The sequence below is a fragment of the Microchirus variegatus genome (assembly GCF_963457635.1).
Source record: "Microchirus variegatus genome assembly, chromosome: 17".
NCBI classification, from domain to species: domain Eukaryota; kingdom Metazoa; phylum Chordata; class Actinopteri; order Pleuronectiformes; family Soleidae; genus Microchirus; species Microchirus variegatus.
This window is the reverse complement of record NC_139818.1, coordinates 14,380,373-14,403,192: the sequence shown is the minus strand read 5'-3', so window position 1 is coordinate 14,403,192 and position 22,820 is coordinate 14,380,373. Positions and strand designations below refer to the sequence as shown.

Genomic DNA, 22,820 nt, shown 5'->3' with positions numbered 1-22,820 from the left:
AGGTTTTTCCGTTATTATAGCTATATTGGACTATATTGCAATCATGTGCGTTATTATGATTAATGTACTCCGTTCCAGTGGAAGAACATGCACAGCAGAAACAGACTGGTAGCTGAGACATAGAAAATGAAGAAAACTCTGTTGATTGTTTTCGTTTTTCTGGTCCAGTACCCGGTTTTTCTTTCTCCCTTCCTGCTGTTGAGGAGCAGCGTCAGTGTGTTCAGTGTCTCCCTCAGATCATCTGAGATTTTTTGGATGGTGCAGGACTCCTCCGTCATGTGGCTGCTGCTGACCTGAAACACGCACACGTGGCATCAAGACTGTGTACTTCCGTTCTGAAGCCTCCAGATGACACCGGCTACTGGTGAGTATATCTTATTTATGTTTCCCTTTAAGTGAGAACATCAATTAGGAAATGATCATTGTGTGCTAGTGAAGAAGACCTGCAACTAGGGATTGAGACCATTAACTCCACAAGGAAATGTTTACTGACTGTTGTGTAGTGGAAGCTTCAAGTAATGACTGAGTCTCCTTTGTTAACGTAAACATTTACTCGCTTAATTCTGCAATTTATACAACGGAGCGATGTAGGAAAATTAACTGAAAGTAAACAGGAAGTAAAACTACAAGTTAACTTCAAGGCAACCATTAAAAATATGTGTGTGTATGTATATATATATATATATATGTGTGTGTGTATGTATATATACGTATATGTATATATATTTGCAATCAGTGGAGTCGCCCCCTTGTGGCGAATCAGTATAGTTTTGCTTCCACACATAAAGCACAGTGTTACACCGACCTTCAGCAGTTCTGTTGGTGTTTCATCAGCAGATGTGTCACAGACACGCAAACACTTTCTCCATTCCCCTTCTTTCAGAAGAACACACACACAAAAAAAAACACAAATGTATCTTGTTTATATTGTTCAAGTATTTAAAGGTTGGACATCCCTCATTCATTAGTAGCCTCTATATTATGTCTCTCCACAAACTGGCCAGTTGCCTGTTGTTCAAAGAAAACTCAGGATGCATCCTAGTTCCTTTCCTTTGCTGCATTTTTCCTTGCATTAAATCAGCTAAGGATGCAAAAAGGTGCATCAAGACAGTTGCAATAATGACAACATGGCTTGAAATTGCAGATACGCCTGACTGTCCACATAAAATAGAGCGCACACTGTCTCTCTGCACATTAACACAGAAGTTTTCTGTTACATTCTGTTACATTTCTATCACAAAAACTTTATTTTTGCCTCCATTACATTACATATCAACTTTAACAGTGCCGTTAATCCAGTTTTAAACAGTCAGAACATGAGAATTCACTGCTTACTTTGAGCCTTTTACTAAATTACCAATATCAGAGAGAACTTTTGAGTTCTTCGGTTGCAGCTGACCCACTGACAGATGAAGAAAATGTTTTGTTTTTTTTATGTTAATATTAAGGGTCATCGCTAGCTCACAAAAATACACTGCACAAACAGGTGTCATATTAGAATATAGATTAGATTATTATTAGATTATTTGGGTACATATTAATATTTTTCATGTTCTTCTTCTTTAAAGTGCAGTGGGCCAAATGAAAGGCTGTAGCAGCCAAATTTAGTCCGCTGCCCTCGCGTTGGGCATTCCTGCCGATTAGTGTTGGAATTTTAAAAATTGGAAACTTTCCATGGGAATTTACGGGAATTAATTGGACATTTTCAAAATTTGAAGGTTGGAAAAATAAATATAGTTGGTAAATAATATATTGTGGCATATAAAACAATCCCAATTAATGCACATACAGTTGATTATCAATGCTATTCCTCAAATCACTGGCGCATGGCACACTACTTGCAGAGTATTGAGGCCACACCCCATACACGCGACACCAAATATCGATGGAAAGTCTCTATTTGTGTAACTATTGAAGACATAAGTGAAGAGTTCAAAACATGCAGAATTGAAGCACTGATAATGTTTGACTCAAAATGTTATACTTTTTGCATGCATGTCTGTTTATTAATTCCCATGGACATATTCTAATTTGGAGTATTTCCAAAATGCAAAATCCCAAGTTTCAGGAAATTTACCTGGAATTTTCCACCCCTTATTGCTGATACAGTGTTTTAGGAAATGCGTGTGATGATGACAGTGAATCTCACCTCCTTCACAGTTGTTTTTATCACGTTTGTCCTCACAGGCCTGACTCTGACGCTTTTGCTCATTGTCTGCCCGGTCATCTTGTGGGGCGTTGTCTTTCTCCATCAGATACATCACCAGGATCGTCTCCAGGAGGCTGAGCATCATCAGAGCAAAAACCCCAATGCAGTAGACAGCTGATGGGAGACAGCCGCTTCATTAATGCAGATATGTAACTCAACACTGAGTCAGTAAATGAGCTGTAATTCCGGTATCCTTTGGGCTATTAGTGAAGGTGTAACTGCACGTACAGCATCAGTGTGTCTATCCACTATGTCAAATGCATAATAGATGTTCCCCCTGATTATGAAATATGGCTCCATTTTTGGCCGAATCCCTGCAAAGCCCACAACATTCCCATCAGCTTTACCTATAAGTGGAATCCTGTTTGATGATGAAGGCAGGATGTCATTCAGAATAAGTTGCAACACGGTGACGGCGAGCAGCACCGTGACCTTGTAGCTCAGCTTCTCGCCGCCGCTGTCCGAGATCATGAAGGAGGCCAAGTCCAGGCCCAAGAAGAACAGGACGGGCAGCAGGAAGTTCACAATGTAGAGGATGGGCCTCCTCTTCATGTTGATCTGTGAGACCATGTTTTTAATTGAGACAGTTGAGCTTTTATTCTCCTTCACATCTGAGACCACCATGACGTCAGAAGTAACTGGAAGAGTCTCATACTTACAGTGTAGATGATCACATCCTGTGTGACGCCAAACGTGTCGAGGGTTTTGTTGGCGACAGTCATGTTGATGAACAGCCACTCGTACTGGGTTCGCATCACCTCGCGAGATTCCTTTGTGGCCTCTGAAGAGCTGGCGTTGTAAAAAAGCTGGATTTCCTCCACTAAGGTGGGCGATTAAGAGGAAGATAAAGGAATCTGATAGTGTGTGTGTGTGTGTGATGTGTGTGTTCACGTGACACCGACTCACCATTGTGAATGACAGATTTGAATGAGAGGGTGCAGCTCTGAGTGTCAAAGGGGAATTGGTAGACGTGCATCCTGCAGGTGCTGACCAACACCCGGTCGTCCTGAACAAGGACTTCACCGTTACTGCGGATAGTGAGTAGAGGACAGGGGGGAGCTTTGTCCTTCTCCGTCCTGAATAATTAATGCACAGATAGGCTAATGTAGAGGAATAGAGGATATTATATTACATGAACACGTACTGTACATACATCTCCTCAATTGTGAGGTCTGGCTTCCATAAAACGTCAGAAGGAAGGGACACCTTATTAATACCGCAAAATTCACTCGGAGTCCATGAGATGTGTTGATTCACCCATGACTACAGAGAAAGCAAAGCTGAAATCAGGACGCATCAACAGTAACTGAGAGAATAATCAGGAAAAGAGGGAAGGACAGATGAATTCAAGTTGTGTTTTTGCTGAAGAAAACTCACCATAAAAACCCAAACATAAGGGATAAACGTCTGGTCAGTCTCTCTCTGTAAACAAACCAATAAATCTGTGTGAACAGATCATAATATACTGTATCATCATACAATAAATATTCTTGTATTCTGTTTTTGGTGATTTACTTTTTTTCTTTTTCAAATTCACAGATTTTCAAGGATTTTTGGGAGACAAGGGAACCCTGACAGAAGCTGAAGAGAACTGAGATGTTTTTAAAAACATTTAAGAATGGATCTATTAAAGGTGCATTATGTAATAAATCTAAAGCATCTGGCCATAAAATCCACCTAATATGTCACAGAGACTCATATTCATATAACAAACTGAACTCACCAACAACAACAGTACAGACAAAATATTTGTATTAAAAAAATCTTTTGCAGACTGCAAATCATGTTTATGTTTTGAAATCTACCTACCACCGTCTACCAATCATTGCAGTCAGTAGAGTCTCAGCTGCCGAGCAACCACGGCTTGCCAGTTACGTCAAAAAACGAAACCTAAAAGACCTCAGTATTTTGAATTTGAATGTAGTAACCGTTTTTTGGCCACATTCTTACATATGGCACCTTTAATTAATGACCATTTGTTTTTAAGGAGCACGTTCAATCATGAACCTGAAGCTTGTTTATAGGAGCAAGTCTTGCTTTTGTTTTAGTGTGAACTGATGGAATATACATTGTGTTTGTTAGTGGATGTGTTTTACAGTACATGAACACCTCTGCTTACAGTGTGTGTACTATGGGTCACTGGTCAAACAAGGGAATAGGTTATCATAGTATTGGTTACCATACTGGGCAGAAGCTCTTTTTACTTATTTTATCTTTTAAAATGGAAGCATGGAAGCTGTAATCTTTGTGATCTTTGACATCTTGTGTTTTGTTGTTGATAAGGTTGAACTGAAATGGGAAAGAAAGCTTTTAGGTTTTCTGCACCGATAGTTGTGGTGAGAGGTCCCAACCCCTCCTTGCTGACGGGTGCCAGCTCCGGTGGTGTTGTGCGCAGTTATCTATACAGTGGTGTGGTATTATTGTCAGTCGGCAGCAGACTTGTCACAGGAGGCAGATTTATTTTCCTTAAGATAATTTGCTCTCTCATCATCCTCCTATTCCTCACACATTCAGACACTGATACAGCAACATTAGATGAAGTGAGAGATAAAGGTGACTCTTATTTGTTTATCATTTTCTACATTTTCCACCAGAAGTACCACCAGAGGAAGCGCATGTGCGCACCACAGTTTGAGAACCACTGACTTACCACATCCAGAATGGCGTACAGCAGAACTTCCAGGGAGACCTTCGTGGGCTGTTTGTAGTTTTTCACGGGCCGGGTCATGTAGTACAGCTCGTTGCTTTTGGTCAAGTTCAGGTGTTTTAAAACGTCTTGATACGTGCACACTTTCTCAGAGGATTCCCCATCGACGGCTAAAACATCAAGACACGTGCAGCGTGAGAAATAGTTCTGTGTGCCTTTTCATTTCACTTAACATTTTGCCACATAGCACATAATCTATTTTATTTTGTACAGCAACTGTAACAGCTTTATCCATAAAACAGTCATGTTGAAACACAGTCCGATCTTTCAGAGGACGGCAGGGATACAAGGAAATCAATAGACATGTATGGATTTGCCATTATTACACGGCACAGGCTGCTAAGTGTCAGGGCAAAGTGAGACTGAACTCTTTCAACTGCACGGTGCATTTAAGAACAGCTATGGTTCCTTCATGTTAGTGTGTGTTTACAGTCCGCAGGCTGCACGCAGTGTGCCGACTTCTCAGGGACTGAATATCTTCATCAGTTTTCCAGTATCAATCCAAAGAAAACACCAGCTCACGAATGTCTGCAGTAATATCCATCGGTCAAAGACAGACGCTGACATGGAGAGAACCAACTCGTTTAACTCACCACAAAATTATTTTCACAGTCCTGGGTGGCTAAAAAGCCAAAATAGCATTTAAGATTCATCAGCTATCTTCCACCCTAATGCATAAAATTAACCCTAATGCATAAAATCATGGACATGCACCGCAGGGAACATACATGCCCCCAAATCATCCCCAGACTGTTCAACTCTATCATTCCTCTTTAATTAGATCCTCAACTGTAAGAAATACACATGATCCATTTCTTTTGTTGTTTTTGTGCCAAAAATGCTCAAAGTGCACATTAAAACATTGCAGCTTCCACTTTCACAATCAGTATCCACAAGAATATTTAATGCCACAAACTTAATTTAGAAAACTTACCTGTGAGGAAGAAGAGAGAGATGAAGCCAACAAACATCGTGAGCTCAGGACCAGTAACAGTATGGGTGAGGTGTGTGTGCATGTGTGTGTGTGTGTGTGTGTGTGTGTCAGGCAAATGTTTGTCGCCGTCCACTCAGTGCTGTCAGTATTGTCATTATTATTTTCTTTTAAATAAACCTCTTCCTCACACAGGAAGAGGGCTGGGCAGATAAAAGGATCAGGCCTGCATTTCTTTCCTTTCCCCCCCCAAATCTAATTAATCTGAGACTCGCGACACGAATGCGGGAAACATGGGTGAGTGGGAGCCACTCATATCTTCTACTGTGAGTGAAAATTAATTCAGACCACATGCATTGTTTGTCTCAGTCGCTGCACAAAATCAATGTTGGTGAGTGGATTTTTTTTTTTTGGTTAGAATTTCTAATAAGGCATCATTTCATATGGTTTGTAAGCTATAATGGCTCAATGGCTTCTAATGCTTTATGTTTGTATCCGTGTTTTACAGATAACCTGCATCCTGGAAGCCGTCTGATGCAAGTGTCATAATGATGATAATTTACAACTCCTGTCTCTAGTGTTTTTATGAAAACGTTTAAGTGGCATGAGGATAGCAGTTTCTTTGGATACATTTTTACATTTGACGAATCAAAAGTTCCCAAATGATTTATTATAACTGATCTACAAAGCGTTGGAAAACAATGCATTAAAGGTGCATTATGTAATAAATCTAAAGCAACTGGCCATAAAATCCTCCTAATATGTCACAGAGACTCAGGAATAATGTTCATATAACAAACTGAACTCACCAACAACAACAGTACAGACAAAATGTTTGCGTTAAAAAATATATTTTGCAGACTGCAAATCATGTTTATGTTTTGAAATCATGTTTTGGCATGTGGCGCCACCTACCACCGTCTACCAATCATTGCAGTCAGTCGCGTCTCAGCTGCCGAGCAACCAGGAGTTGCCAGTTACGTCAGAAAACGAAATCCTAAAAGACCTCGGTATTTTGAATTCGAATGTAGTTACCGTTTTTGGCCACATTCTTACATATGGCGCCTTTAACCATTTGTGAATTACATAATTACAGAGGAGGGGGGAAAAGCAGAGTATAAATAGTTTTGTTTTATTGTTTATTTCAGCAACACAATAAACAATGTGTTTTCAGAGCCAGATACAGGATTTAAACTCCATCATGAATAAGTAACCTATGGTAAATGCAGGTGTACAAGCAGAAAAAAAGGCAGCATAACAATGCTCAAACCATTAACAAAACATTACATGTGCAATACTGTAAAGTAAAAGTATGTTCTTGACACAGGAGAGCGACACTTTTATTTGTGGAATATATTCAACTATGCACATGTGATTGTGTACATAAACACTTACAGCATACAACCTTTCACAAAACATAGCATGCCATTTTTAATATGAAATACACACAGAGGAGACAAACTAAACGTCAGGAGCTACAACATTTGATCATTTGCCTTTGGTTTAAATGTAAAGCTGCAAAGCTCGTTAACACTTCACTGTCCTCTCAGAGATCCGTGCTTTTAAGGAGTGTTCGTTTCAACTGAGCCAGCCTTCATGTAGCACTTAAATTATCCATCCAGTTTCTACTGGGGTGTGTGCACGGTGCCAATCTCAGCTGACATATGGGGTCCGTCACAGGGTCCACATATAGAGACAAACAACCACATCCACTCTCACATTCACACCTACAGTCAATTTAAAACTGGGAGAAAACCCACGCGCACACACAGGGAAAACATGCAAACTTAATTATGTTATAATTAAAAAGTTTGTAATCATTTTACTGGTGTTGTTTGGGGGTCCACTCATGGTCGAGTTTTTGTCGTCGGAGAGTCACTCATTTGTGTTTCTACTATATTATTATTGTGATTCCCTCTATGTATTGTTCCACTTTAAAAAGAGGACAGTTAAAAACACGCCAACCATTATAACATAGGAAATGAAGAAGACTTTGTTGACCTTTTTAGCCACTCTGGTCCAGTAGCCGGACTTGTAGTCTCCCTTTCTGTTGCCCAGGAGCAGAGTCAGAGTTCTTTCCATCTCCCTCAGCTCATCTGAAACCTTCTCCAAGACACGGCTCTCCCCCACCAGCCTGCTGCTGCTGTTGTGCTGCAGAAGAGGTTTAGTACAGACTTGTTGAGACAGTTTTAACGTTTTCAACATTTGTTTCCTTTGTGATGAGAATAAAAGTACACTTCAAACCTCTATGGCCATACTCTGCAGCTCGGCTGGGGTTTCAGCAGCGACATTGTATATACACCCATTCTCAGTCCAATCATGCATCTCTGAAACAACATTTTGAACAATTGAAAAGCAAGTTAATTTACATTTTTTTAAATTACAAAAATAGAGCATTGCCATCACGTTGCCTCCTTCTCTGATCTAAATTTCCAAATCCTGATCCATTTCTTTCTATCCTTTCTCTGCTTTTGGATCGGGGTTTCTACAGTGCTTCACTTATTTACCACATTGCTTGCATATTTAGGACGGGTGGCAATGTTTGGCCTTTGTTTTTACATCCTCCAACCAATAACAGTATGGGGGGCAACAAAGAAACATGAGGCTAAATTCAAAAATGTCAAATTTTTTAAGTTCTAATTCAAATACCAGAGTGAATCTACGATTGGCCTGAAAGAGAAGACATGATTTTGTTAGATTAGTATAGGGATCAACAAATAAATGTGGCCGAGGGCCAACTTTTTGTAAGCAATTGAATATTGGGCCAAACATTTTTGCCTTAAATGCTCTTCAGTCAGGAACCAAAACCCAAGTTGCTGCCAATAATATGAATGTTGCTTTTAATCAGCAGCTTGTTAGAAAGATGCACGTGAGATATGTACTAGTACTGTTAATAAATTTATTATGCATCATTTCAAATTTAAGAATTACAGCTTCTTCTTTCAGCCTAACATATGCAAGTAGTTATTTTACAGACATTTACTCCCCAAACCTGGCTGTCTCCATGACAACAGCAGTGATTTTATTTTTCAATAACTGTCAATTCTAGCAACAAAGTCCAGTTCCAGAATAAAAGCTGTGAACGCGATATGATTTTTTTTTTTTTTTTTGACGATAACTAAAAAAATGTAAGATCACGACGTGTGACCCATTTGTGGAAATGAGGGATTTTCGTTATATAAATTTGCAAGTTGAAGTTTCTTAGAAGCCACTATATGCTTCAAATCACCTTTTGTGGGTCTTAAAACCATACAATTTGTATTTGAATTTGGGTTGTTTGATCACTGTGAATCAATTCCTAGTTAGGGTGTGGTGATATCACAAAGCCAATCAGCTGCTCCTCATGGAGAAAGCACATGGCTTATTAATATGCAGCCGCAGCTGAGAGGCTCCTCACTGTGACTGTGCTTCGAGAAGCTGCTGCGTGTTCACCGTTGAATGAAGATGGACAAGGGAAAACGCAGAAGAACTAAACATTGGCTGTACATCTTAACGAAGAACGAGGCTTCTCTGGTCATGCGGACGCTGATCTCACTTCTTCTATGGAGTGGACGTGTTAGCGTTAGCATTTAAGCTACTTTATGTCTACATGATTAGATTAAGAACCCTTTAAGTCCCGCAAGGGGAAATTTAATTCTGCAGTGAGTTAGTGAACACACACAGCACACAGTGAGGTGGAGAACATGCTAACCCAGCGCAGTGAGCTGCCATGCCAGTGAGCGGCGCTCGGGGAGCTCAGGGAGCAGTGAGGGGGTTAGGTGCCTTGCTCAACAGCACTTAAACAACTAGTGAAACTGCCTCCTGGTCTCACCTGCATGAAAGTTGTCAAAGTTGACTCTACCCTGTCTGTTACGGTCCCCACTGAACCTTTGGTCTTTATCTGTCTCGTCGTCATGCTGCACGTTGTCTTTTTCCGTCAGATACATCATCAGAATCGTCTCCAGGAGGCTGAGCATCATCAAAGCAAAAATCCCAATACAGTAGATCGCTGATGGGAGCAGACACCATTATTAGTATTGTAGATCAATAACTACACACTGGACCAGTATACTGTATGTGCTGTTACTGATGTGTGCTATTACAATGGATTCACACATGTTGTGTCAGTGTTTAGTAGAGCAGTGTCTGTCATGGCTAACTACAAAGTGACTGTGAAGCATTTCATTTAGGGGTGGGTCAAAATATCAGTTTGGTGATAGATCGGCGTCCATCCTCGTGCAATACGATAATCGATACACCTGCGCAAATATCGATATTTTAATTCACAAAGTAATGTGCTTTAAAGTAATCAGGCTAACGTTTCACTCGGCACTGCTCAAATTAATGAAGGAAGGTAACTCAAGTGGAGAAAGCGACGTTTAGAGATGCTCCATCCACGTGCAACACATAGACTTTATGCACTTTGTTCTCTATGGTGTGAATAAATAGAGAAATCCTGCACTTTTAACTTTTCACAAACATTTTGTTTTCTTCAGTTAGACAGATATTGCAACGTATCTCTATATGATTGTCTTGCAACATATTGATTATCACAGAATTGTTGTATCGTGATATTATTGCTATCGTGGACCGTGTATTGTACCCTGTGATTCCCACCCCTAATTTAATTTGACACATTCTCCACCACACGCGTGAATCCAGTGTAATTGGACTACTAACAGTGGACTTCTTTACCTATGAGGGGGATACTGTTTGACGAGGAAGGCAAAATATCATTCAGAATGAGCTGTAACACAGTGATCGCGAGCAGCACCGTGACCTGGAAGCTCAGCTTCTCACCGCTGCTGTCTGAGATCAGAAACGAGGCCATGTCCAGGCAGAGGAAGAACAAGATGGGTAGTATGAAGTTGACAATGTAAAGGGCCGACCTCCTCTTCATGTTGATCTGTCAAATGATGTTTATGGTTCAGTTGCTACGGCTGAAAGATCACATCTGAAAATATCATCTTATACATACAGTGTAAACAATGACGTCTTGGCTGAGTAAATCACTGGCATTGATGGTGGTGACTGTCATGTTGATGAATAGCCATTCATATTGAGTCCGCATCACCTCTCGGGACCACTCTGTAGCCTCTGAGGAATTGTCACTTGCACGGAGCCGAATGTCCTTGGCTGAGGAGGGAGACAAATTTCATGTCATTGTAATGATGCAAAAACCCAACCGTTTGAACAGAAAGTGCACATTTGTTATTCGTAAGGGCGGCCATGGCTATCACATAGCAAAATAAAAAAAAGAGCTAGAACAAAGAAAGCATCTTCTCTCACTCCCTGAGGACTTCAGAGGAACTGCCAAAGACAGAGAGAGTTGTATATTTTGGAGACTTGGAGCTGCATCGTGCAGGAACAGCAGCAGCTCTGATTAAACATGCAGGCAGTTGATTAGGGGAGAAGTTGCTTTGCTTTGTGCTCAACTGATGGAGCACGGATTGTCAATATTGCACAATCACAATCTTGAGAAGCCAAAACTGTGGTCATGATTGAAATCCAACTTTGAAGTTCTTCTCGTGAATGGTGGGGTTTATTTTTTATCAAGCTGTGTGGCTTTACTAACACGATGTAGCTGTTGTACGTCTGCTTTGCCGCCATCAGTTTTGAAATATTAGGTTTGTACAATGCCTCAATTTGAATGCAGGACGAGAATATCATGACCAAAAGTCGCAGTCAGAGAGAGAGAGAGAGTCATGTGGAGCTGATAAGTTAAATCAGCCTTGTATGAATTTGACAGTGGTTTGAATGTATAGAATACTAAAAGTCAATCAATATAAACTTTAGGTTGTCTCTCATTGTCTCCCACACTATAAGTGGAAATATGTTTGAAAATATGTTTGTTGGTTTTGGTTTTAACACACAAAGACATACAGTATGCAGGTTATTACCATTAACACCTATAAATGACTACTGTAAACTCACTCTCACCAGTATAGATGACAGACTTGAAGGAGAGGTTGCAGCGCTGTATGTCAAAAGGAAATTTGTAGATGTGCATCCTGCAGGTGCTGACCAGCACCAGATCATTCTGGACTTCCACATCGCCTTCATTGTTGATGGTGAGATAAGGACTTGGAGGTGCTTTGTCCTTCTCTGTCCTGTATAAACAGACACATGTGGACACAAGCACACAGTAACCTGCACATTTCCCCAAATTCAAAATCTGTTTAGATCTAATTGCATGTACAGTATTATGTTAATTCATGTTAAGTAACCTGTGAAGAGCATAAAAAACTGTTTTGTCACCTTTGGAATTATTGTTTATTTTCATAGCATTTTCACCCAAGGTTTCCTGAATAGTATAATAGTTCTAAAATAGTAGTGTGTGCTTAAAGGTGCATTATGTAATAAATCTAAAGCAACTGACCATAAAATCCTCCTAATATGTCAGAGAGACTGAGGGATAGTGTTCATAAAACATACTGAACTCACCAACAATAACAGTACAGCCAAAATATTTGCATTCAAAAAGACCTTTTGCAGACTGCAAATCATGTTTATGTTTTGAAATCATGTTTTGGCATGTGGCGCCACCTACCGCTGTCTACCAATCATTGCAGTCAGTAGAGTCTCAGCTGCCGAACAACTACGGGTTGCCAGTTACGTCAGGAAACGAAACCTAAAAGACCTCGGTATTTTGAATTTGAATGTAGTAACCGTTTTTGGCCACATTCTTACATATGGCACCTTTAAAAACATGTGTATGGAAACAGTTAATTGCATCCAAATGCTTCAGCTTTTGTGTCTGTATACTGTTTCTACAAAAAAAAGAAAGAAAAAAACGACATCCGCCACGACTGTCATGAGTGTTTGAGAATTGAGAATTATGTGCTAATTACCGTCAGTTTAGAAAGTCGGCGTAGGCAGTGAACATGCACTTACTTACATTTCTTCAATAGTGAGATCTGGTTTCCACAGAATCTCAGAGGGAAGAGAAACATTATCAATTCCACAAAAGTGATTTGGATTCCAGGAAATGTAGTCATTGTGCCACCTCTGTGGGAGAAAACCCCAAATAAAAACATTAAAAAATATATAATACATTAATAAGAAAATAAATCAAATAGAATAGGAAGACTCACCATGACAGACCAAACGTATGGGATGAATTTTTGTTCTTTCTCAACCTGTGAAGGAAATAAAAATAAGTCCACAGCAGCATTTGCATCACTGATCATAGACATCAGAGAGACTTTATGATTGTTGTATACAACTTCAGGTTCCCTCATGTTCTCCTTTCATGGCTGTAACACTTACTGTATGAGCGTTCTGTCTCCAAGACAGAAAAAATATGACTGGATGACAAACCAGAGCCATAATTAGCATAACTACTTCTGTAACGATGTAAAAACCCTCAGTGCTATCAGTGGTTTACCTGTTTACATGTGACTAACTGCCTCCCCTACTGTCTTTGGTTTCGTAGCTCACTGAAATCTCGTGTAAATATGTAAAAACAGTTTTATTTAAAGGTGCCATATGCAAGAATGTGGCCAAAAACGGTTACTGCATTCAAATTCAAAATACCGAGGTCTTTTAAGTTTCGTTTTCTGACGTGGTTGCTCGTCAGCTGAGACTCTACTGACTGCAATGATTGGTAGACGGCGGTAGGTGGCGCCACATGCCAAAACATGATTTCAAAACATAAACATGATTTGCAGTCTGCAAAATATTTTTTTGAATGCAAATATTTGTTGTTGGTGAGTTCAGTTTGTTATATGAACATTATTCCTGAGTCTCTGTGACATATTAAGAGGATTTTGTGGCCAGTTGCTTTAGATTTATTACATAATGAACCTTTAAAACTAATAAGTATAAAGAAATGAAATACGGAGAAAGGGCAGAGGGAGAGTTTACAATATGACATTAAACTGCAACCAAGTCTTACATTACGTTTGTGGACTCATGCATGTGTGCTTCGGCACGTCCAGTCTATTTTCATGTGACATTGTTTTAACGCTATAACAAGCACTTTAATTACATTAACCTGTGACACATGGACAGTGTAGAGAACAGTTAAAAAAACAAGCTTGCACCACTTACCACATCTAGAATTGCATAGAGCAGAACTTCCAGGTGTACCTCTGTGGGGAGTTTGTAGTCTTTGGCAGGTCGAGTCATGAAGTAGCGCTCGTTGTGTTTGGTCAGGTTCAGGTAGTCTAAAACATCCTGATAGCTGCAGTTTTCCTGAGCGTTCACCCCATCTGCAGCAACAACACAAAACATGCAGGAAGCATAACCCCCAACGCCCTTCAGAGGACCAGTGTGGAGGATGTAATAACCAACCTAATCATGTTTTGTTTTGTTTTTTTGCTTAGGTTTATCCAGTCATGGCTACACAAAATGGCGGAGGAAGACCAGCTCCTCCTGCACGACAAATGCTTCATTCTCAGGTAACAAAACACAGAGATACTTACATTTGTCAAGTCAATTACACATGTTTCTCATGTGAGAGCATGCATGTGTGTGTTCATATTTGCCAGAAACTATACAACTTTGTGTGTGTTGCTGCTTCTGAAGTTACGATCCAACCATAAAAACCACCAGCTCATAAATATGTGTCGTAATATCCAGCGACTGTGGTCAAAGAGAGGCCATTATGAGATGGGTGTGCAGATTATTATTATTGGATCATTTTCGAGTTCAAATGAGGATCTCTGTCTGAGGTCCATGTGATGTCTTGTGCTGTGTGTCTGATTGGCTACATGTTGTTTTATTATACTTATAGCCTCACACAGGATTATACAGTCTCTATGAAATTTACATAGACCCATGACAAATGATAAACAGGAGAGCAGCTCCAAAAAAAAAAAAAAAATAAATAAAGCAGCTCTTTCTTACTCTCTTACAACAGTCAATACAGTTTACATGAACACAATATTAAGACAAGGTACTTCAGGCTTTGTGGATTAAACTGCATGCATCATGTTCAAAGCTTACCTGTGAGGAAGAGCAGGAGAAGGGAACCAACCAGCATCATGACTGCAACACCTGCGAGAGGCAACTATGCACTATACGCACGCACTGTGTATCACCGCCTTCTCAGTGTTGTCGGGAAATCAAACTAAGCCCGTCGCAGTGATGGTGCCGCTGCCTCATACTGTACAAGGGCCAGAAAAGTGAATTACGAAACCTTCGTATTCTGTTTTTTTTTTTTTTTTTTCCTTCAAATAACATTAGCCTAATAGCCATTCGGAGACAGTGTTCACTCCCACAGCAGTCATCACTGCATCTCTGTGGTTTTTCCAGGGGAGAAGAAGAGGCAAAAATGCTACTGGTGTTGACAAAATGGACTGTAATGATTGTTTAATGGTGAAAGAAAAATGCAGCGATTGCCATGATTAATAAATGCTTCTTTTCCCTTAAAGCTACAGTGCATAGATAGATAGATAGATAGATAGATAGATAGATAGATAGATAGATAGATAGATAGATAGATAGATAGATAGATAGATAGATAGATAGATAGATAGATAGATAGATAGATAGATAGATAGATAGATAGATAGATAGATAGATGCAGGTCTACTAGATTGACTGTGTGAATTGCACAAGACAAGACACTGAAAGACTAAAAGCTGCAGATGAACAAAAACAGATTACTACCAACAACATGGGGTATAAAGTGAAAATGTGTGTTTGTTTTCTTGAGATCTGTCAATCTTGGTGCTTTTAGTTCATCATCTGCTTTAGATTCCAGACTTAATTTTCATTTCATATCATTTTTTTAATCAGTTTTATAATCATTCACTTTCATTTCACTAAAGCCACATACAGGCTCTGCCATTGTCTCCTCCTCCCACCACACAAACATTAGGTTTCCTGGCCGTAGACGTGAACAGGAATGTGAATGGTTGTCTGTGTTATATCAGCTCTGAGGCTGCAGGACTGCAGACCAGGACTCCAGCTGCCCCTTCAACCCGTAATTTGATGAGTGGAGTAGATGATGATGATGATTGAAAGAAAGAAAGAAAGAAAGAAAGCTGTTTTGTCAAAGAGAACTCAATCTGCAAAAAGTCTCGCACACCATCTAGTGGTGACTTAGAGAAACTGTCAGACATTCATACATTACAGCAGCTTCTTAGGTGTGGTCACAATGTAACCACACCTTAACATGATGATGGTGATGATGATGATGATGATGAATGGGTGACCATCTTCCTTTTGTGTCCTTTTATTAAACTCAGGATATTACGCTGGTTTGAAGCCTGAGAGAATGATGAGCTGAAACAGCACAGCGGGGACAGAAGATGTATTTGTCTGAATGTAGAGATAATATGAACGACTGCAGGGTAAAAGTGAACACGACAGCAGTGAGGCCAGCGAGTCTGTGTCCATGTACAATGTCATCGCAGTGAAGGATTCGAACAGGAGGCAGAACAATTTCCTCTTTCATCTTTGGCAAATGATTGTCCTGATTTGATTACATTGGATTTGCTTCATCTCTGTTACTGTCACACTGCACTATGGTGCACTTTTATAACCACACTCTGTCGGTTACCACATACAGAGAAAGTGCATCAGTACATCTATGGATTCGATTTACAACTGAGATCTTTAAGACCAATCACTGGAAGGTAGGTTTATGTGTTATATTTTTATTTTAGTCTACAAAATCAAAGATTCCAGTAGATTATTTTTGTCTTTTCTCAACTTTGCTTCAACTTTATCCTGCAAATTTTAAAAAGCAGTCCAGTAATCAGGCCACACACAATGCAAAGAACCTCAGTTAAATAACATTTAGTAGATTCACAAGTTGGACAACTACAGCACAACATGACACTCTAAAAATGGAACAGATACTGACAAATCATACAGAGGGCTTATAGTACAGACGCCGAGGTGCTACATGGTATTACTGTACATTTCTAACTGGTCCATTCATAGAAGATGAGGGACAGAAACAGTGACACCGTGGTTAGGTAGAAGATGAAGAAACCCCTGTTGATCCTTGTGGCCCAGCGGCCGGGTCTCCCTCCCTCGTCTCTGGAGCTCAGGCACAGAGTCAGGGTTTCCTGCAGCGCCTTCATCTCCTTCAGAATCAACAGCAGCACATGACACTCTCTGGACTGAACGCTACTGTTGGCCTGCACAAACACAAGCAGCAACAGTGTCGCGTCAGAGTGGGATTATTCTCCCTCTGATGCCGATGATGTCCTACGCAAGAATCATTGTGGCAACTATTTTAGCTTTCATTATGCAGATCGTAACACAAAATAATCCACCACAAACATGTAAAACTCTAGTATGTAACTGTAATGCTGTGTTTCACACCGAGCAGGATTCGTTGCATCGCTCCACGCCAATAGCGTCTATCACGCCGCGGGATTAAGTCGGCGTATTTTAAACAGAAGTAATGGGCACTCTGTTGGAGCCATACAGAGCCAGACACCAATATGGCGCTCCTCAATTTAACGGTGAAACTCGCAGAGTTGTGTTCGGCCCTGTGTGGTGTGTTGTTGTGAAACCACATAAGACGGCTGTTTCTTCTCTGCAGACTTGTTTCCACAAGAGTGTCCAGAGTTTGGCCACTGGCAAGTACTGTACATGACGTAATTTGGAGAATTTCAGCGCTGATTGGCCAGGGGTGGGCTCTGTGAAGCAAAACTATCAAACTAGACTGAGGGAGTGTTTGTGTGTAGGCGGAGCACAGGGGCGGGCGGAGACAAGACGCGTTTATCCCATCACACTACAGGTTTCCTGAGGAGTAGAAGTCACTCCCGGGATAGATAAAAAGTTTGCCACGTCGCTGTGAACGAATCCAAGTTCCCGGGAGTGACTTCTACTCCTCAGGAAACCTGTAGTGTGATGGGATAAACGCATCCTGTCTCCGCCCGCCCCTGTGCTCCGCCTACACACAAGCACTCCCTCAGTCTAGTTTGATAGTTTTGCTTCACAGAGCCCGTTTACAGATGGGTGACGCAGCATACAAACAACGTTTACATCATCGCAGCTCATTTCTGATCGCACGGAAAAAAAATCAACAAAAGTTACTCACTGCAGCTTTAGCCGTTATCCAAATAATAGTTTGTATCGGATAAATAATCTTTACAGATATTGAAAAACATAATCGGTCTACACGTAAATACATGAAAGAGAAAAGGTATTATCCCACAGTATAATGACGCCACATTTGTATCTGTGTATAATCCCGTACCTCTTGAGCCAACGGCAGCACTTCATGCTCTTTCTCGCCTTCTGACAATTTGCAGACGCAGGAACAGTGGGTCCATCTTCTCTCAGCTGAAGGAACACAGCAGGTTTGACACCAAAATAACCACATGGACAGAATGATGGAAAAGACACTTTCAGATCTATTTCAGATCACATTCTTAGTTCGCAGGTAATAAGAAGTAACATGTGGATTTGTTAATGCTTTAGCAAAAAGATTTTGAATGCTGGCTGTCACCTGCATAAGAGTCACCAGTGTTGTCTTTTTCCTCTTTGTGCTTGCAGTCGTCCTTCAGTCTGAGCTTCTCCGGTGAGGCCGACTCAAACTCCATTAAGTACGAAACCAAGATCGTCTCGAGTAGACTGAGCAGCATCAGACCAAAAATCACAATGCAATAGGTTGCTGAGAGGAGGAAACAGGCAGTATACGTGCTTTGGTTGGTAAGTGTCATCCTTAGGTTAAAGTTTATCTTAGAAATACTGCATTTCAAACAAAGGAAGAGCATTTTAAAATAACACAGAATGTTTCCTGTACTTTTTGCCACAGTAATTTTTTAATATATTGCCCATTTGTTTTTGAAATACCCCAATAAGTGCCTCATCTGTCTGTTTTATAGGTTAAGATTTAATCTGGGAAATATTTTCTATCAAGTAAATAGTCCATGGGTTGTTGTTACCTATGAGTGGAGTCTTGTTGGACATGCAGGGAAGGATGTCGTTCAGGATGAGCAGCAGGACAGAGATGGCCAGCAGCACGGTGACCTTGAAGCCCAACTTCTCTCCCCTGCAGTCTGAGATGAAGAAGGAGGCGAGATCCAGGCACAGGAAGAACAGGATGGGTAAAAGGAAGTTGATGACGTGGAGGAACGGCCTTCTCTTAATGGTGAACTAGGAACAAACAAATACATTCCCATGTGTACATCTTATGCGGTAACACCTTGCCTTTTAACGGCTCTCAATAGTGTTTATCTTTAGCACAAATGAAGTTACTCAACAACAGAAATATTGTTCACTTGGTCCAAACTTGACCATAAAGGTGCACACAACTTTTTTAAATAATATATGTGGACAATAAATTGGAAAAAACCATGAACACAAAGTAAGTGTCAGATAATGATGAGAGCACAAATTGTGTCATTAAAGAGCAAAATATAAGTGCCAATATTGTTTATGTTAATTTAACGTAAATAATGCACAGATAAGCTTTTGCTTTCACTGAGTCTTTCTTTGAAGTACTGGCAAAAATTTGAAGGAAATGTCCAAACCTGGACCTGGCTCCAGTTCTTCTTCATGTAGATTATTTCTGTCCCTGGACTCTATGAGGGGGCTTAACAGCATTCCTTTAAAACATGCCCCTTTGTTTAATGCATTGACAATGGTGTTTAAGAGTCTAGATAGAGATTTGGATATCCTCTTCTCACCTACTCAGGCTTTTCCTCTAATCTGTCCCAATATTATCGCTCATCAGGATAACACTTATATAATAAATGAATTGTGGATAATTTATACTATTGTGCAATCATGAGTGATATGGAAATCCTGTCCACCTCACAACATACTTAATTTATTTATTTTGTGTCACAATGTGTCGCATGATTTATATTTAAAATTCCCTATTTTTCACTGAAAGATGCATTTATGCTATCCATCAGTGCTCACCATTTCTTACGTTTAATAATCAAAAAAAAAAAAAAAAAGACATTATCACGTATTTCTCCAGTCATCGCAAATTGTGTTAGTCAGGATAACCGTGATGGGAAACTTCTATAGTGTATGTACTTCTGTCTGTTACCTACAGTGTATATGAGCTGTTCCCAGGTTCTGCTGTGGTAGGAGAAATTGTAGTTGGTGATGGACAGTTGGAGGAATTCCCACTCTCCCTGACTCTTTATTAACTCCCGGGAAAACTGAGTGGCCCGGGATGAGTTGGAGAACGGAAGGATTCGGATTTCATCGGCTGTGGTGAGGAAAAATAAAAAGTGACGCCGAGTATAAATAACATCATGGTCACAACCAGGAATAGATTACTGAACACATACAGTATGTGGGGCACAAAGGTTTCAGAGGACACTCTATAGGCTAAGATAAGAAAACCAAACTATTTCAAAGAGCTGCATGACAACAAAGAAGTGCAAAGGATGACATGCAAAGCCACTAGAGAGACACACAACAACTGAAGTGTACAAAGAATTCTCGTTCTTCTCTAAACACAAACTAAACATCTGTTGAATTTTAATGACAACTGAAGGCTGCACTCTTAGAAATAAGGGTTCTTTCCCGAAGAAAGGGTTTTTCAAGGGTTCTTGGTAACACTAATGGTTCCAGTAAGAACCATTTTGATCCAGAGAACCCTTTAAAACCCCTTTCCTGAAGAAATGGTTTTAAAAGGGTTATTGGTGGAACCCTCCAAAAGGGTTCCAGGTGGAACCTTAAAAATGGTTCTATCTGGAGCCAAAAAAGGGTTCTCCTATAAGGACGAACCAAAGAACCATATATGGTTCTACTTAGCACTTTTATTTCTAAGAGTGTATAACACCTACAATTGGATTTTTGTTACCTTTTCACACCTTTCTCACCCTTCCCCTTCCAAGCATTTAGGAAAATCTATGGCACTCTCGGATATTCGGCCTGTCCTCATAGGAGAACCCTTTTTGGCTCCCGTTCACCTGGAACCCTTTTGGAGGGTTCCACCAAGAACCCTTTTAAAACCCTTTATTCGGGAGAAGGGTTTTAAATGGTTCTTACTGGAACCATTAGTGTAACCAAGAACCCTTGAAAAACCCTTTCTTCGGGAAAGGGTTTTTCAGAAGCAAATGGTTCCAGGTAGAACCTTAGCCCTTGTAGAAGAACCCTTTTGGAACCCTTATTTATACACTCATATAAGAGTGTAGTTAGTTTAAAATTGCTTCAATTTGTGCGTCCAGATAGTGGTAAAATATAATTGACAGAACATACATAATGCACAATTTAGGAACAAAAGTGAGCAAATACAACATGCAACTTCACCAATATAGATGTTGCTCTCTCTCACACACACACACACACACACACACACACACACACACACACACACACACACACTCTCACCAGAGTGTATTGCTGAACCGATGGAGATGTTGCACCTCTGCGTGTCAAAGGGGAACTTGTGGACGTCTAATTTACATGTGCTGACCACATTCATGTCCTCTTCAGAAGTAATTTTCCCATCATGGGACAGGTACATGTGGGAATTCTGAGGGGAATCGTCTTTCCGTGTCCTGACACAACACACACACAGAGGTTTGCACAGCTATTCTTCTGGGGACACTGCATTCATTTTGGATAGCCTAAACAAAGCATCGGTTAATGCCTTACCCTAATCTCAACACAGATCAAATCTTAGCCCTAAACCTTAAATGAGGTTCTGCTCAAACAACAGATGCACGTTTGCCTTTGATTGGTTATGTTCTTTTTCATCTCCTTCAAACTCAATTCTCTTTACAGGAGGCAACATTATCGTCCAGCTGCTTCAACTCACGTAGGAGGAATTTTGCCTGCGTCTTACTTTCTGACCGAACATGAAGCCATTCTATTCTTTGAAAAAGGTCAGCCCTGCAGGTGCGTTTAGACACATTTCTCCCCACATTGTTTCTCTGTGTTTGTGTTACAGTAATAAACCAAGTCACAACCAGTGGTACACAAACTGTGTATTGCAGACTCACATCTCATAGATGAAGAGGTCTGGTCTCCACAGCAGGTTTTTGGGAATGGAGATGTGAGCTATTCCACAGAACTGAGCAGGGTCCCAGGAGATGTACTCATTATTCCACGTCTGCAAGAAAAACAGAAATGATCATGGATGATAGATAGATAGATAGATAGATAGATAGATAGATAGATAGATAGATAGATAGATAGATAGATAGATAGATAGATAGATAGATAGATAGATAGATAGATAGATAGATAGATAGATAGATAGATAGATAGATAGATAGATAGATAGATAGATAGATAAACTCACCACTGTTGCCCAGAGAAAGGGATTGAAAGTTTGTGTTTTCTCGATCTGTGAACACACACACACACACACATATAGAGGAACTGATCGGTTACATAGCAGCATTTGAAATACACACACACACACACACACAGCAACACAGCACAACATCTACCACAGCCAGGATGGCGTAGAGGATGAGGTCCAGCTCGACCACAGTGGGGTGTGTGTGGTCCAAAACAGGCCGGGTCAGCTGAAGCATCGAGTTATCGTAGGTCATGTTCAGGTAATCCAGAACATCGTGGTAACTGCACACTTTCTTAGGGGACACCCCATCTACAAAAAAAACAACCCACATTCATGACTTCTGTTAACTGTTAACCTAGTTCTTTGGTTTGTTGTGTTACAGTTTTACAGAATTTATAGGCTGTAGATTTACACAACTACACATTGTAGTTGTGTATGCTGCTGTAAGAACATGATATAGACATACTGTTAGTTACCAACAATACCAACTCCACAGCTGTCACTCCCTGTGGTCATGGTATAAAAAGTTATTAATAATAAAACACTGCACCTTCAATCTTAGTTAATCAAAAAAGTTAGTTAACCAATATTTAGAAACACATCAAAAATCATGCATTCATGCACATTCATGAGGAGTTCTTAGCCATTGAACAAATGTTTAACACACCTCAAACATCCTGATATGACAGAAAGTCTTACCCGTGAGGAAGAGCAGGGCGAGGAAAACAACAGGCGACATATCTACAGCTGTGTGTTTGTGTGAGGGAGGTAGTGTGAGTGTGGGCTTCCAGCCTCTATAGTCGAGTGT

General features: G+C 40.3%; 3 protein-coding genes across 3 annotated transcripts; all 3 read right to left on the bottom strand.

Annotated features, from left to right (window-relative positions):
* Window positions 1–237: 237 nt before the first annotated feature.
* Window positions 238–5,887, bottom strand: LOC310939017 (5-hydroxytryptamine receptor 3A-like; the record flags this gene model as incomplete). Its single annotated transcript, XM_083903684.1, has 8 exons — window positions 238–293; window positions 2,150–2,323; window positions 2,557–2,767; window positions 2,869–3,029; window positions 3,116–3,285; window positions 3,363–3,472; window positions 4,860–5,026; window positions 5,851–5,887. The coding sequence occupies 8 exons, from the start codon at window positions 5,885–5,887 to the stop codon at window positions 238–240; spliced, it is 1,086 nt and encodes a 361-aa protein (XP_083759810.1).
* Window positions 5,888–7,764: 1,877 nt separating this feature from the next.
* LOC310939016 (5-hydroxytryptamine receptor 3A-like) lies at window positions 7,765–14,815 on the bottom strand (the record flags this gene model as incomplete). Its single annotated transcript, XM_083903683.1, is given in 12 exon segments — window positions 7,765–7,779; window positions 7,849–7,998; window positions 8,092–8,174; window positions 9,659–9,835; window positions 10,522–10,732; window positions 10,765–10,792; window positions 10,794–10,962; window positions 11,767–11,936; window positions 12,725–12,834; window positions 12,921–12,965; window positions 13,879–14,039; window positions 14,776–14,815. Coding segments are annotated over 12 exon segments (1,359 nt in total).
* A 1,888-nt stretch (window positions 14,816–16,703) lies between these two features.
* Window positions 16,704–22,751, bottom strand: LOC310939015 (5-hydroxytryptamine receptor 3A-like; the record flags this gene model as incomplete). The annotated part of the gene is made up of 10 exons (XM_083903682.1): window positions 16,704–16,922; window positions 17,993–18,078; window positions 18,245–18,409; window positions 18,684–18,894; window positions 19,803–19,963; window positions 21,094–21,263; window positions 21,708–21,817; window positions 22,010–22,054; window positions 22,161–22,321; window positions 22,712–22,751. The coding sequence occupies 10 exons, from the start codon at window positions 22,749–22,751 to the stop codon at window positions 16,704–16,706; spliced, it is 1,368 nt and encodes a 455-aa protein (XP_083759808.1).
* Window positions 22,752–22,820: the final 69 nt, after the last annotated feature.